The sequence below is a fragment of the Taudactylus pleione genome, unplaced genomic scaffold (assembly GCF_031769625.1).
Source record: "Taudactylus pleione unplaced genomic scaffold, aTauple2 ptg000066l, whole genome shotgun sequence".
Taxonomy (NCBI): domain Eukaryota; kingdom Metazoa; phylum Chordata; class Amphibia; order Anura; family Myobatrachidae; genus Taudactylus; species Taudactylus pleione.
In genome coordinates this window covers 33,711,141-33,726,465 of record NW_028284468.1, presented here as the reverse complement: position 1 = coordinate 33,726,465, position 15,325 = coordinate 33,711,141, and the positions used below count along the sequence as shown (strand labels likewise).

At 46.8% G+C, this 15,325-nt stretch overlaps 1 protein-coding gene across 6 annotated transcripts in view; it reads right to left on the bottom strand.

The window, feature by feature from the left end:
- CLEC16A (C-type lectin domain containing 16A) overlaps positions 1–15,325 on the bottom strand; it is a 437,038-nt gene that overhangs the window by 401,096 nt on the left and 20,617 nt on the right. For all 6 annotated transcript variants that reach the window (XM_088466918.1, XM_088466921.1, XM_088466922.1 and 3 more), the window contains exons 3-4: positions 12,938–13,071; positions 5,251–5,399 (exon numbers count right to left, since the gene is read on the bottom strand). In XM_088466918.1, coding sequence (XP_088323044.1) covers positions 5,251–5,399; positions 12,938–13,071 — 283 coding nt within the window. The remainder of the gene's footprint in view (positions 1–5,250; positions 5,400–12,937; positions 13,072–15,325) is intronic.

Genomic DNA, 15,325 nt, shown 5'->3' with positions numbered 1-15,325 from the left:
AACGAGATTGAAGAGATACATACATTTCTCGCCTCTTTCTCCAAACACAAAGATTTTGAAGCTAGAGAGGCTAGATTAAACACTAAGGGGCATATTCAATTAGCTGCGGGGGTTTACCACGCGGTTAATTGTCGCGCTGGATGTTATTCAATTAGCAGGGATTCCACGCGCAGGTGTCCCTGAGAGCCCGCGCGCGAGTCCCTGCTGTTTGACTTTACCTCGCACCTCATGTAGGTGCGAGGTAAAATCAGCGTGAGGCCACCCTATTCGGCCTCACGCGAGAGGTTATTGCACACTGATTCCACAGTTCTCGCGGAATCAGTGTGTTCTTGCACGAGAGTTCCAGTCTAATGGCGCGGGGAAATAGCTATTTAATTGAATAGTTAAACCCCGCGTCGCGGGACTTTAGCCTGACAATTAGCCGCGGGTGAAATCCCGCGGCTAATTGAATATGCCCCTAAATTAGAGGATTTTGAAAAATCACTTTTCCAAATTTAGGACAAAAAATTATTTAGAGATAAAGAAGACTATGAAAAAGATCAAGTACGCACCTTTAATAGGAACTCTAAAATTTATTCTCATTACCAGACCACCTCCCAGACATTAGAAGAATCACCAAAACAATCTAGAAGATCTAGGATTCATTCCGATTTTCAGGATCAGCAGTCCATAAGAAATATGAGACATACCCTTTCAACTAGGTACCAGACTTCTAATTATGAGAGGTCAAAGAAAATCAGTCGGTATGACCGTAATGAATCAAAACATCAGTACATTCATCCTAATAGATTTGATGTATTAAGAGAGAGAACCGCCACTACTGTCGGACCTTATTTTAACAGATCTGACAGATACAAACAACAATCACATAGTCGTACACAAGATTCCCCCTCAACTTTTTTAGGAAAAAGACGTCCATCTCCCCTCAAATCGACCATTCCGAAATCAAACCTCAGATATGGACATACTCCAAAAAGAGGAAGAGACGAGGACACAGAGGGAGAAGAGAAGGTATTAAAAAAAACACACAAAAAACGTGAGGTGGAACTATCTAATACTAGAACTAATATTTTTAATCTATCCACCAAAGTGCTTACTTCAGCAGAAAGTACCCTTTTAACAAAGGGTCTTAAATTTGCCCCCACATCTAAACCTAATCTTTTTTCGTTATTTGTTGATCTCAACAAATTTATTAGAACACTTAGTAGGAAACGTTATTTTTGTATGAAAACATTAAATCATAAAGGAATAGAGGGGTTGCCCTATTGTCTTAGATAAGAACGAAACTGAAGCTTTGGGCATCTTGGAATTATTATACAGAGAAAGTAATGATATTGACTTAGATGCCACAAGCACCCCGATTTTTTATATCACCAAACCAAGTTCCAGTAAATTTAAAAGACCATCCCAATTTTACCCACTCCAACACAGGGGACCATTTATTGAAAGCATTTATTCTACCACTATGAAAGATTTCAATAAGTTATGTACCAATACTGATCGCCCTTTTCGTGACAATCTGTCCAAGAATGAAAGACTTGGCCTAAATAATTTGATGGAAGATAAAACCATCATTATAAAACTAGCAGATAAGGGGGGAGGTTTGGTGATTCAGAATCGAGAGGATTATTTAATGGAAGCATTCAGGCAATTAGACAACCCTGTGTTCTATTGTAAATTACCCATGGATCCTACAAACAAATTCAAAGATGAACTTTTCACTCTTCTTGATATGGCATTAGATTCTGGTATTGTCACAAAGGATGTTTATAAATTTTTACAAATAGATTACCCCATCATTCCGATTTATTACCATCTACCTAAGGTGCATAAATCACTTATATGCCCTCCAGGACATCCGATTATTTCTGGAATAGTATCACTTACTGCCAATCTTTCTTCTTTTGTAGATTCACATTTACAATCCTATTTTAGTTCACTCCCCTCTTATATCAGAGATACGACTCAATTTTTACAGATCTTAGATTCAATCACGTGGAAAGATTCATACATTTTATTGACCTGTGATGTCAAATCTTTATATACTAATATTCCCCATGAATTTGGCTTATTAGCCGTGAATCATTATCTTAGCTCTGATATAGGTATTGATATCAATTTAAGGAAATTTTTATTATCTTCGATTCGTTTTATATTAGAACACAATTATTTTTCCTTCAAACACATGGCACGGCGATGGGGACCAGGTTCGCCCCGAGCTATGCCAATTTATACACGGGCTCCTTTGAGGAGCACCATGTGTGGACAGGTAAGATTATTTTAAAACTAGCTTCGCCCACATTTTGTTTTATTTGAGGTGTTCTAGTTACATTGCTTTGCATAAGGACCAACAGCGCTATACAGGCTTGTGGCAGCAGTGCCTTCACCCACCACTCACACCAATGTCACTGTGTGCCCTGTGCACAGACTGCTATGTAGCCTATCCTATTCACCCACCACTCACCCCAATGTCACTGTGTGCCCTGTGTACAGACTGCTATGTAGCCTAGCCTTTTCAAGTGAATGCAGGTCTAAAGCACCTCCCCCCCCCCACCCCTTACCGGCTACGCACATGGTGCCACACCTATCTCTTGCATTGATGAGGCCAATAAATGTTGTTTTTGTTATTGCTCAAACCATACAGCTAGTACATTATGTTCTCCGCTAAAAAGGCTTTCTTCTCCAGAAGACAAGGCAAACGCGCAAACAAATTTCCTATAATTGTGATTTGTGTGCTGATAACTTAAACAGAGGACTGCACCTGCCACTAAGTTCTCTTTTGAAAAGTTACCTAAAATACTGCATTGCCGTCAAGCTTTAAACAAAGCCTTATTAAATGCCTTTGAAAAATCAGTATGACAAGCCATAACCACAAATAAAGCCTCTCATTTTGGACTGAAGCGCTTGATAACAAATTGTCACTCTTCTTAGAGTATCTCTCATGTGCATAAGGAATTCTCGCCACTACCCTAATGTCTAAGCAGACTCAGAATTTCCTCCCTTTTCTGTGGATCAGGTGTAACTGTTCCTACATTGCATGCAGGGAACTAAATCCCCATAATAGTCAGTATACAGAGTTATACCTATCTCTGCGGCCCCTATCCGTCCTCTTTGCTACAAAGCTGTAATCATAGTCAGTCCATACTAAAACATGCATACCCTTTGTGCAAGTCTGAAAATAGGTGTAATTACATCTATACACAACTCTGAATACCCTTTTGAACACCCAGTTACCGCACAATACAATTCTATTTAGTGGCAAGTGGAGATGCGCCCGAGATGCTTAGTTCCGGAGCTTGCTCAGAGTGAAAAGATGCAAGATATGCTCCACAAACAGACTTGCATTCAACTCTGCATCTACCACTGTGTGATCAGGATTTGGATGGATGCTTCCATTCCTGTGGACTCACTTCAACCTCCTTGAAGAAGCAATACGTGCTGAAATGCGTAGGAGACACCTACATCCATCCCGGCTTGCCTCAATCGATGTTCCCCATCCCCACCAGGGACCGCCGATGCAGCCAGCCACCCCCCGCACATCGCCCGCTGGTCCGCACCGCTCACACCATCAGTGTTTGGCTGCACCTCGGACCAGCCTCCCCCAGCGTGCCTAACCAAGTGTCCCAGGCAGACCACACCCAGCCCCAGGGGTGGTCCAAGACCACACGCCTGCATCCGGTCTCCTAGCGGCTCCCCCACCCGTGCCAGTGGCTCCGCAGCGGCATCAGGACCAGCCACAGGGGACCCAGCAGCCAACCAATCCCACCAGCTGCACACGCTGGTTGCTGACCACCTCAGGTCCGGTGACCTCCAACCAACAGAGTCGTACACCTGCAGACCCACCAGCATTCTATTGACTTTGCTCACCGACATTCTGCAGCTACCACTTTTCCTTCAACGGCCGCAACGTCGACTTTCCCCTCTCACCACAAAACCTACCGGTAGGTAAGTGACACTGAGACTCTCACCTACAAGAGGGACGCCGCCCAGGTGTTCCGACCCACTCTCCGCATCCCCCCACCTCCCGAGACATCCTAGACTGTCGACCATAGACCTAGCAGGGGTGACGTGCTGGTCACTGAACCGCACGGCAAGGAGCCCCCTGAAAGGGTCCACCTACCTCCCCAGTCTCATTCCCATCCACCACCATGCCTCCCTTACCTGCCCCAGACCTCATCGGAGCAGCACTGTGACTACACCATTAAAAGATTTGGCCCCCACATCTGTGTCTGGCTGGTTTCACTTTTACTTTCACTTTCATTTCCATCGGTTCCATCCTCATTCCCATCGCACCATTATCACCACAGCACCATTCCCATCCACACTGTTCAGAAGTGCAACACTCGCACCATACCCAGTCACCCCACACCATACTCACCCACGTTAACACAACAGTTTTTACCACTACACCCAGGCAGAGCGCACCTTACCCCCTTTATTCACTTCCAGGGTTCCCAATGCCATCAAGTTGTGTTCCAAAGACTGATTCACAAGGTCAAAGAGGATCAGTTCAAATACATGGAATTGGTATATCCAGTCTGCTACCCAATTTACCAGATTCTTATAGGTGAGAAGGCTTCACTGGCACACACTATGGATTGCTTCCAAATATTGAATGATCTGTACAGATCCTGGTGGAGGTGGAAAGCAGTCTTCCCATTGCACCAGTTTTTATAAACACCTCATATGGATATTGGTTGCTGTTGATAATGAGGTAAATAGAATGGCAGCAGCTTGAGATAAAATACATTCATTTTCACATTTCAATTTTTGGTATGCTAGAAAGAATTTATTAATAATTACTACTTATCCTGGGCAGACACTGGTAGATTAAATGTGCATTAGAACAACAGGCATTTTATCTGGCAGCCTGACACCCAGCAGATATCATGGACATACACGGTGAGATGTTGCACAGTGTATGATATCTGTGCACCTTCCCTGATTAGGAAACATTTCCCTGCTCCTTCCCCCTAAAGGAACAGAGGAAATTGTCCATCGGTCGGCCGCACATACACTCCCGATGCGGCTTACTTTTTAACTTACAAATTATCTGGCATGGCCGACAGATAGATATTTGTCAGATCGGTCACACGCATACACAGTACAATTTTCTAGGCAAACTGCTGATATTCGGTAAATCGCCCAGATAATAATTGTATAGTGTATGCCCAGCATTAGTCCTCACTCTGAAGTTACAGTAAAGTGCGAGAGGACAGTACCTGTGTATGAAGAATGTTTTCTACCCACCTCATTGTAAAAGAAATGGACAGTGTGACTGTTGAGTTTCACTGACAGAGTTTTCAGGAAGCAGATGTAGTAACCCATAATCTCTTCATCAGAAAAATCAAACTTGTGGACAATGATGGAATTCACATGATTATTGGACAGCAAATAATCTGTTGGCGAAAAAAAACATTGTATATTACAAACTAAATATCTTCAGATCTTTTTTTAATATAAGATATTTTCACACAGAGATATGAGATATGGTAAGAACTTACCTTTGTTATCTCTATTTCTACGAAGTCCATAGGGTTCCAAAGGATACCTTGGGGTATAGGTGATGACGTCAGGCATCGGGCACCATAGAGTTAAAGTTTTCAGCCTCCCAGGATGCACTAGGGTCCCCCTCCTATACCCCGCCCCCGAGCCAAGGCATCTCAGTTACGTACCAAGCCATAGGCCGGAGGAGGAGAAGGAAGAGAGAAAAAAGATCTGGACACACACAAGAATCACATTCTCACCAGAGGGACACGGAAAAACCGGTGACCAGAGTAAAGCCCATCTGCAGCACAGATGTGACAGGGCGGGAGTCCTGTGGAACCCTATGGACTTCGTAGAAATAGAGATAACAAAGGTAAGTTCTTACCATCTCTCATATTTTCTACATCAGGGTCCATAGGGTATCAACAGGAAATCTTGGGGATGTCCCAAAGCAGTATCCTTCAAGGGTGGGGACGCTCCTGTGCTGAAAGGAGAATCCGCCGCCCGAAGGAAGCATCCTGAGAGGCAAAGGTGTCAAACGCGTAATACCTCACAAAGGTATGGACAGAGGACCACGTGGCAGCCTTGCAGATCTGGACTGCAGAGGCACCACATCGAGCTGCCCACGAAGGACCCACAGACCTAGTGGAATGAGCCCTCACAGAGGATGGAACCGGAAGGCCCTCATGAAGATAAGCTTCTGAAATGGCCATACGAATCCAACCTGCCAAAGTCTGCTTTGAAGCAGGCCAACCCTTTTTACGGAAGCCATAGAGGACAAACAAGGCGTCCGACTTCCTAAACGAAGAAGTGCGGTCAACATAAATCCTTAAGGCCCGCACAACGTCCAAAGTGGCCTCACCCACTGACAGGTCAGGTGAGTTGAAAGCCGGTACAACGATTTCCTCATTGATGTGGAAACTTTAAACAACTTTAGGAAGGAATCCAGAACGAGTGCGCAGCACCGCCCTGTTAGTATGAAAAATCAGAAAAGGGGGTCTACAAGAGAGAGCCCCTAAATCAAAAACACGTCTGGCCGAAGCAATGGCCAGAAGGAAAATTGTTTTAGCTGTCAGCCATTTAAGGTCCACTGAGCCCAGTGGTTCAAACGGCGGTCCCTGGAGAGCCCTCAGGACCACAGCTAAATCCCAAGGCGCCACTGGTGGAACAAAAGGTGGCTGAATCCGAAGAACACCTTGCATAAAGGTGCGCACATCAGGGATTGCAGCAATCCTACGATGGAACCAGACTGATAGCGCAGACACCTGCACCTTCAGGGACGCAAGGCGAAGCCCATGGTCCAGTCCCGTCTGTAGGAAAGCTAACACTCTAAGACAGACGGAACACACGAGGGACATAACCTCTCGGCCGACACCACTGGAAGAAAGTATGCCACACACGATGGTATATCCTTGCAGAGAAGATGGTTTCCGAGCCCTTAGCATAGTTTGCACTACAGAGCTGAAAAAACCCCTGGACCTTAACATAGCCGTCTCAACAGCCACGCCGTCAAAGACAGCCGAGTCAGGTCCGGGTGGAAGACAAGGACCCTTTGACTGTAGGTCCGGTCATAACAGCAACTGCAGAGGAATGTCCACGGACAGCCCCTGAAGGTCTGAGAACCAGTGCCGCCTGGGCCACGCGGGAGCTATCAACAGGAGCGTCCCTCCTTCCTGTTTGAATTTGCGGATTACCCGTGGAAGAAAGGAAAACGGAGGAAATAGATAAGCAAACCGGAAAGTCCAATGGATGGACAGAGCATCCACCAGAGACGCCTTTTCGTCTCTTGTGCGAGACCCGTACACCAGCAACTTGTTGCTGTGCCGTGATGCGATGAAGTCGATCTCTGGAAGACCCCACCTGTCCACCAGAAGTTGAAAGACGTCCTGGTGCAGAGACCATTCCCCCGGATGAACATCCTGGCGACTGAGAAAGTCCGCCTCCCAGTTTAGGACTCCCGGGATGAATACTGCTGATATGGCCGGGAGATTGCGCTCCGCCCAAACCAGGATTCGGGACACCTCTACGAGCGCCGCCCGACTTCGGGTTCCTCCTTGCCGATTTATATATTTATGGCGGTGGTGGCGTTGTCCGACTGGACCTGCACGGGGTGACCTTGGAGAACCCAATGTGCCTGCTGGAGAGCATTGAAAACCGCGCGGAGCTCCAAGATGTTTATTGGAAGCTCTGTTTCCGCCTGAGTCCATCTGCCTTGGAACAAGTGTGGACCCGTGACGGCTCCCCAGCCCCGAAGGCTGGCGTCCGTTGTCAACAGTACCCAATTCGCCACCCAGAATGGACGACCCTTGTCGAGATGGGTCGTCTGCAACCACCAGGCTAGGGACAGGCGAACCTCCGGAGTGAGCACCATCGTCTGGGACTTTAGACTCTGAGGCAGTCCATTCCATTTGGACAGGATCAATTGCTGCAGAGGTCTGGAGTGAAACTGGGCGTATTCCACCATGTCGAATACTGACACCATGGAGCCCAGTAACCTCATCGCCGAGTGCAGAGACACACGGCGACTCTGAAGACAACTGCGCACCCTCAACTGTAAGGCAGAGATCTTTTCCCCCGTCACAAAGATCCTTTGCTGTCTGGAGTCCAATAAGGCTCCGAGGTGTAGAATCCTCTGAGACGGGATCAGGGTGGACTTCTGCCAGTTTATTAACCAGCCATGCCGCTGCAGTACCGCAATCGTCAGGTCCAAGCGGCGTAGAAGGAGCTCTGGAGATCCTGCTACCAACAGAAGGTCGTCTAGGTACGGCAACATGAGGATTCCCTGCAGCCACAGGGAAGCCGCCATGACCGCCATAACCTTGGTGAACACACGTGGTGCTGTCGCCAGGCCAAAAGGTAACGCCCGGAACTGGAAGTGATCGTTGCGGATAGCAAACCTGAGGCACTATTGATGGCGTAAAATAATAGGGACATGCAGGTAAGCGTCCTGTATGTCCAACGACACCATGTAATCCCCAGGTTCCAGCGCCAAAATGATGGACCATAGGGTCTCCATCCGAAACCTCGGCACCCGCAAAGACTTGTTGAGTGCTTTGAGGTTGAGGATCGGACGGTACGACCCATTGGGTTTCTGCACCAAAAACAGATTGCAATAGAAACCCAGGCCCCTCTGGGAGAATGGAACAGGCACTATAACTCCAGCCTGGAGCATAGTGTGCAAAACCTTCCGCAGTTCCGTGGCTTTGTTCCAGTCTGATGGAAGACCCGTGGTGAAGAATCGGGATGGGGGCCTGTGCCGAAAGGAGAGGGCATACCCGTGAGAAACCACCTCGTGAACCCAACTGTCTGTCATGGTTACCGACCAACACTGGGCGAACTGCAGCAGGCGGCCTCCCACTTTGGGATCCCCCAAAGGGAGGCCCGGACCGTCATGCCACAGGCTTGTCATCTGACTTAGGGGCCGGACGTCTGGTACTCCAGGCCTGTTTCCGGGGCTTGGCCGATTTTTGGGGGCCAGCCTGTCGAGGAAAAGACTGTGCTTTAGGCCTACCCTGGGCCCTGTAAGGCCGAAAGGACGACGTACCTGAACTGGAAGGAACTGCAGCAGACCGGAGACATGCAGATTTGGCTGCCGCCAGCGTGGCTACAATTTTGTCCAGATCTGGACCAAATAGGACTTCTCCATTAAAAGGCAAAGCTTCCAAGCCCTTTTTGGAATCAGCGTCCGCCTTCCAAGATCGCAACCATAAGGTGCAACGAGCAGCTACAGCTGCCGAAGAAATCCGAGAAGTTAGGGTACTGATATCTAAAGCCACTTCATTGATGTAAGTGGCCGAATCCCGGAGATTGCCTACCAACTCGGTCTGTTCAGCCGAACAGTCGGAATCCAAAGACGCCTCCAAACTATCCGCCCAGCGCTCCATAGCTCTGGCTACCCAACAAATGGCCATAGCCGGCCTGGCTGCCCCCCCCCCCCCCCCAGCGAGGGAATAAACGGACTTTAGGCAGATTTCCACCTTACGGTCCGTAGCATCCTTCAAGGAGGACATGAAGGGCATGGGCAATGTGGCACTTCAGACCAGGCGTGTCACATGAGAATCCACCTGTGGAGGGGATTCCCACTTAGAAAAATAATTGTCCGCAAACGGGTAAGCCACCGCCAAATGTCTCTGAGGCTGATACCGTTTACCAGGGTGTTTCCACGCCTCCTCTAAATGGTCTACTAACAGACCCGAAAGAGGAAACACTGTGGCGTCACCATTAATAGCCTTAAAAAAGGCATATTTTGACTTGGACACCGGAGGATCTTCATCCTCAATCACTAAAGCCGTGCGGACTGCCCGAATAAGGCCAGGAATATAAACCTTGGACTTAGCGCCCGACTCTTTAGTACGGAGAGGTTCTTGGTCAGAAAGATCCAGAATTTCCCCATCATCAGACGTCCCGTCGTCATCCTCATAAGGAGCGGACAAAGACGCCACTGGCCGCAACACAGACTCCCCTTGTAACACGTCCGACAAATGCTGTACAGAACTTGTCAGTGAATTAACCCACACAGGCTCCTGAGAGACCTGGGGAGGGGAAATAGGGAGACTGTGGGGTAACATCAATTGTCTCGGGAACCCTGCATGGGTGACGACACCACTGACTGCTGGGACAATCCCATCTGTGAAAACGCAGGCTGCGGAGCTAACTGGCCCACTAGGGTTGTAAGCGCTTTGGCGAAACAAGCCCAGGGCGGTTCCTGTACCGGAGCCGTGACAGTAATTGGCCGCGCCAATATATAACACTGCCGACATAGCCCCTCCGCGTTACCCTCCCCCTCCGCTATTGGTACCTTACACGTAGTACACATAAGCTGGAGAGGAAAGTCACTCTCAGACATGATGGTAAGTATGTGACCCCTCTCACTGATACTTGTTAGTATAGTGGGAAAACCACCCTGCAATCACCGCACCGCAAGGGCTTTAGCAGAAGAAGAGCAGGGACAGTGAAATGGCTGACAGTAGAAAGTGAAAGTACAGGCAGCAGACGCTAGCAGAAGTCACATACAATGCAAAGAAATCAATTCCTGCACTATCAGCGCTGATCCTCAACTACGCAGACACAGAGCCTGGTAGGACACAGCCCTGCATACACAGACCTGTTACCAACGGAGGAGAGGTATGCCGGGGGACCCAGACCACGATGCCACCGATCATCAGCGTCCAGCAGCGCTCACCATGCTTCAGCAAAGATGGCCACCGAGGAGCAGAGAGGAGGCCGGCCTGGGGGAGGAGCGCTGCCACAGGGCCAGTCAGCAGATGCAGAGAGGGCTGTGTGCAGCGGGGAGGCGCCGGCTGTGTATAGGGAAGGCACGCTCCCCTGGCCTGCAATTAACCCCTGGGACGCCGCAGCGCTACCTCTCAGCCGTGGTCCGCTGTCCCAGGGTGGTAGTGGAAGCGCAGGTTAGTTACCTGGCTCCACGCTGCAGCCAGTCCCCAGGGAGCCCCCTGCCTGGGGACTCTGGACCATGTACTCAGCAGGGACCCACCGCGGGACCACGCTGCTTACCTGCTGCCCCCTTGAATCCGGCCATGGTCCCAAACATCTGGGGTCACCGCTAGCTGTGACCCCAGATGCTTACCAGCATCCCCGGATCAGTATCGGCGTTCTGGTACCGGCGGGGGTGTAGGGAAGACAGCATGGACGTCAGCATTGACTGTTCATGCTGTACTTCCAGAGGAGCAGCCACAGCTACTTACGAAGAAACTTCAGGGGTTAACCTTAGCCCCCCTCTAAACAGGTGCATCAGACTCCGAGCCGGGCACCAACAAAAACTGAGATGCCTTGGCTCGGGGGCGGGGTATAGGAGGGGGACCCTAGTGCATCCTGGGAGGCTGAAAACTTTAACTCTATGGTGCCCGATGCCTGACGTCATCACCTATACCCCAAGGTATCCTGTGGATACCCTATGGACCCTTATGTAGAAATTATGGGGCTAATTCAGAGTGGACTACAAGTCAGAAGCAACTGCACTCGCACTGTGCGCACAAAGAAAACGGTTGTACACATCTATGCAACTGCACTGCCCCTATTCATATGCCTGAATGAGAACATCCTTCTAGCACCCAGTTATGCCCCTTCAGTCGCCATGTGGAGAGGTGACTGAGTTGCTAAGTACTCTGTATAGTCCATAGATGTGTGCGCTCTGATATGGAGCATGCGCAGTACGAAAATATGCAAGATCCATCCCCCATGGGAAGCAGCACTAAGAATATGGTGCTGAAATAAATACCATATGTTAGCATAGGAGGGGATACTGATATAACATCTGAAAGCAAACAAGTTATTTTAGCCAAGTGAGATACATCCAAGACACCCAAATAGCTTATGGGGGTTCTAGTTACATTAACTGAAATAGCCAACCAGTTATTAAAAAAGTAGTCCCAGTAGACTGATTGAAGCAGAGAAGAAGCTGGCAACCACACACCAGTCATCCTGCCATAAGTAGGTGAGAAATGAATGGTGACAATGCAAAGAGAATACTGGAACATCCAGCAATGTACAAGATGCCAGGCAGCATTTATTGCTTTTGTGACTGGCTGACTGATGTAACCAAGGGATGTATACTTGGACCTGTACTCTTCAATATCTTAATTACTGGTATTGAATTGAAAGTATTTACATATTTGTGTAACCAATTAACTAGGCTGATTAAAGGAATAGCATTCAGAAAAGGGAAAGAAAGTACTCTCTTTTTTGGGGCACAAGAATCTACCTTGTATAGTAAAACTTAACTTTCAATGTATGATTAAAGGAATAGAGAAGTGTCTGTCAACTTACGCACAGTGCCGAAAAAGACAAACTCATGCCCTTGTTTCTCAAATTAGATAGGCAAAATATGGTATAAATGACAACTGCCAAGTAGGAAAGGGATCTAGGAGTCACTATTTCAGGGAACCGTAATACAACACAGCAAAGCAATTGTTAAGGCCAGTCAGACGCTACAATGCACAGGAAGAGGAAGTAGTAGCAGAAAGGTTAGGTGGTGACGTCACTGCTTAGTTCATTGGTGAGGCCACACCTAGCACCCTGCGGCCAGTTTGGAAGTCACAGCTCTAAAAACACATCAATAATTGTTATAAGACTACCACTAGAATTATGTGAGGTCTCCAACACTTAACAGAATGTGCCTACTTTTCATTTATATACAGAAAGAAAAGTGACTGTTCAGTTTGTTACATACTACCACCAGTAGCAGATATTTTGTTTTACCAATAAATGACAATGGTTAATCAGTCCATGATATAGCAGTATATAAGTTTCTGGAGGAGATGTATTAAACCTTCTAAAGAGGAAAGGTGGAGAAGTTGCCCATCGCAAACAATCCGATTGTAGCACTATTGTATAGAATAAATCATAGCTACAAGCTGATTGGTTGCTATGGGCACCACCTCCATTCGCCCTCCTTAGGTTTTGTAATTCTCCCCCTTTGTGAGATACTTACACAAAGATGTCTCATGATTTATATTCTCAAACAGCATGTTTAATGTCTGAAGAAGCTGCCCGCAGACGTAGCGCCCAGACTTCTGCCGTAGGATGTTCAAGAAGAAGACAAACATGTTTTTCTCCAGAAAGAAGCTGAAGGGCAGAATTGCATTGGTTAGCCATTAGTGTATGCTTAAGCATAATAATGTTCTAATTAATAACGATTGATGGCTATATTCATTAAGAATATGTTAATGTCCTTCTGTCAATATGGTCTTATCGTTCGCCTGCACTCTCTCCAATAACTAATCCCCACATTATGATCACTGGGGGATAACCCAGACTTTCCTCTAGGCCTGAACCCCTTGACAAGGCATAATATTACATCTCTACCTGAGCACCACTTTTCCTGAGTTCTCGGAGCTCTGGGTTTTTTTTTGCTTCAACCCTCCCTCTAATACCTTTTGCCATTATTTACAAGTTAGCCACTTGTTTTATTGTGTAGCCCAGAGGGTCCCAAACTCCTCCATTACAGTCAATGTCTTAAGGATATCAGGTAAACATCAGAAACACACGTGACTTAATCAGTATCTAAGCCAATTTGATTTAACCATGTGGAATCAAGAATGGATATTCTTAAAACTGGATTGTAATGGCAGAGTTCGGGAACCTCTGCTGTAGCCAAACCTCAAGGTCCAATCCAGCCATCCACTTTTGAGGCTCTATGCCTCCATAGAGGCCTAATAGCCACATTTTAGTTATTGCTAAATAAACATGGTCAATTTGATAAAGAGCTGCATGAGCGTTGGGGGGAAGCAGACATGGGGGAGACCCTTGAAGCAGAAATCTGGGAAGCAGCAGCTTTGAGCTTGATATGCATCTGTATTCATTAGAACTGCCATTTACCAGCCTTCATCTGACCTTTGCTGGCATCATTGTGGTTCACAAGTCACCCTGTCCCACATATAGTGGAGTTGTCACAGGTTGCAATAGTTCTGGCACAAAGTACTTGATTTAATGTTTGCTGTTACGCAAGTCTCCCTTCCAACCAATTGCACCTATGTTCTGCTTAAACATTCAATTCCCGATGTCCCCAAGTATACTCAGGAGATCATAAGCCATATAGTCACTGCATCTAGATTCCTCATAGGCCTTAACAGGAAGTAAGCAGGCTAGAATGGCACCCTGCAGCCAGAATCTATGCAGCAGTGCCCCCTGGAACGTCTTTAGGATTGCTTCAGATGGTCACATCGCTGCCCTTACAGCTCCCTGGAGCATCCGCAGTATGCTTCAGGCATTGCTGTAATCACCGGCGATTGTAAGTTTTCTATACATGTAGGCAAGAATAAGACATGACATTAAATCCTTTATCCTGAGCTCTAATTTAATTATCAAAACAATTAAACTGCAAATTACATTAAAAATGTACAAATAATAATCAAATATGCATGTACATTCTACTGAAAAACATGGGATATAGTATTGGAGAGCTTATCAGGAGAGGTATATTTTTTAATTAAGCCACTTAATGTCTCTAAGCTTACTAACTCGCTGTACAGAGCCTACTGGAGCTTAAAGAAGAATAATCCACCCACATTTTAAAAATTTGGGTGGAATTCAGTGTGTTATGTTAATAAGAAAAATAGCTCCTACAATCATGGCTTTCAGCGGGTTCATTAATGACTCACAGTCCAGCACAAGTGATGCGCTCTCCTGCTCAGGTAACAGAGTGTTGCTTGACCGTTTCTCTTCTACGACATTGAGTTGTCCATATTGTTCTGAGACCAAGCAGTCAGGCAATAGGGACAGCTGCATGTGTCTCTAATTGATGGACCTCGGCGGTCAGTGACAAATTGCAGATCTTTTTCCCTTGAGCTTATTAGCATTAGGATCTTGTAACTTATATAAAGTGCTTATATCTGGTATCTTTATCCCCAGGAAAGCTAGCAGATTTCATTTTGAGATACACATTTGGAATAGCACTAATTTAGTAAAAGGAACCAGATGAAGGATCATGAAAAATTATTTTAATTTTGTTTTCAAACATGGAGTAGCCAAATTATTAGGACAACTAGAAGCTTTTATGCAAAGAAACTTTTCTGCAGAAGTGAATCACTCATGAAATAATGGGTAAGTCACGTGATCCGATGGACTTTGAATGTGGAATGATTGTTGACTCTTTCAGCAGAGGTGTGAGCATTAGCAAAATGGCTGCACTAGTGAATTGTTTGAGGACGGTAGTAGTAAAAGTGCACACAGAGTGGACCAGCAGATAAAAAAAAAACTGTCTCAGTGCAAGGCCTGTGGTTGTAAATGGATGCTTAATGGGAACAGAGAATGGGCAGACTTGTTAAGTCCCACGGACGGGCAACACTGCATCAAATTACGGATTATCTGCATCAGGAGT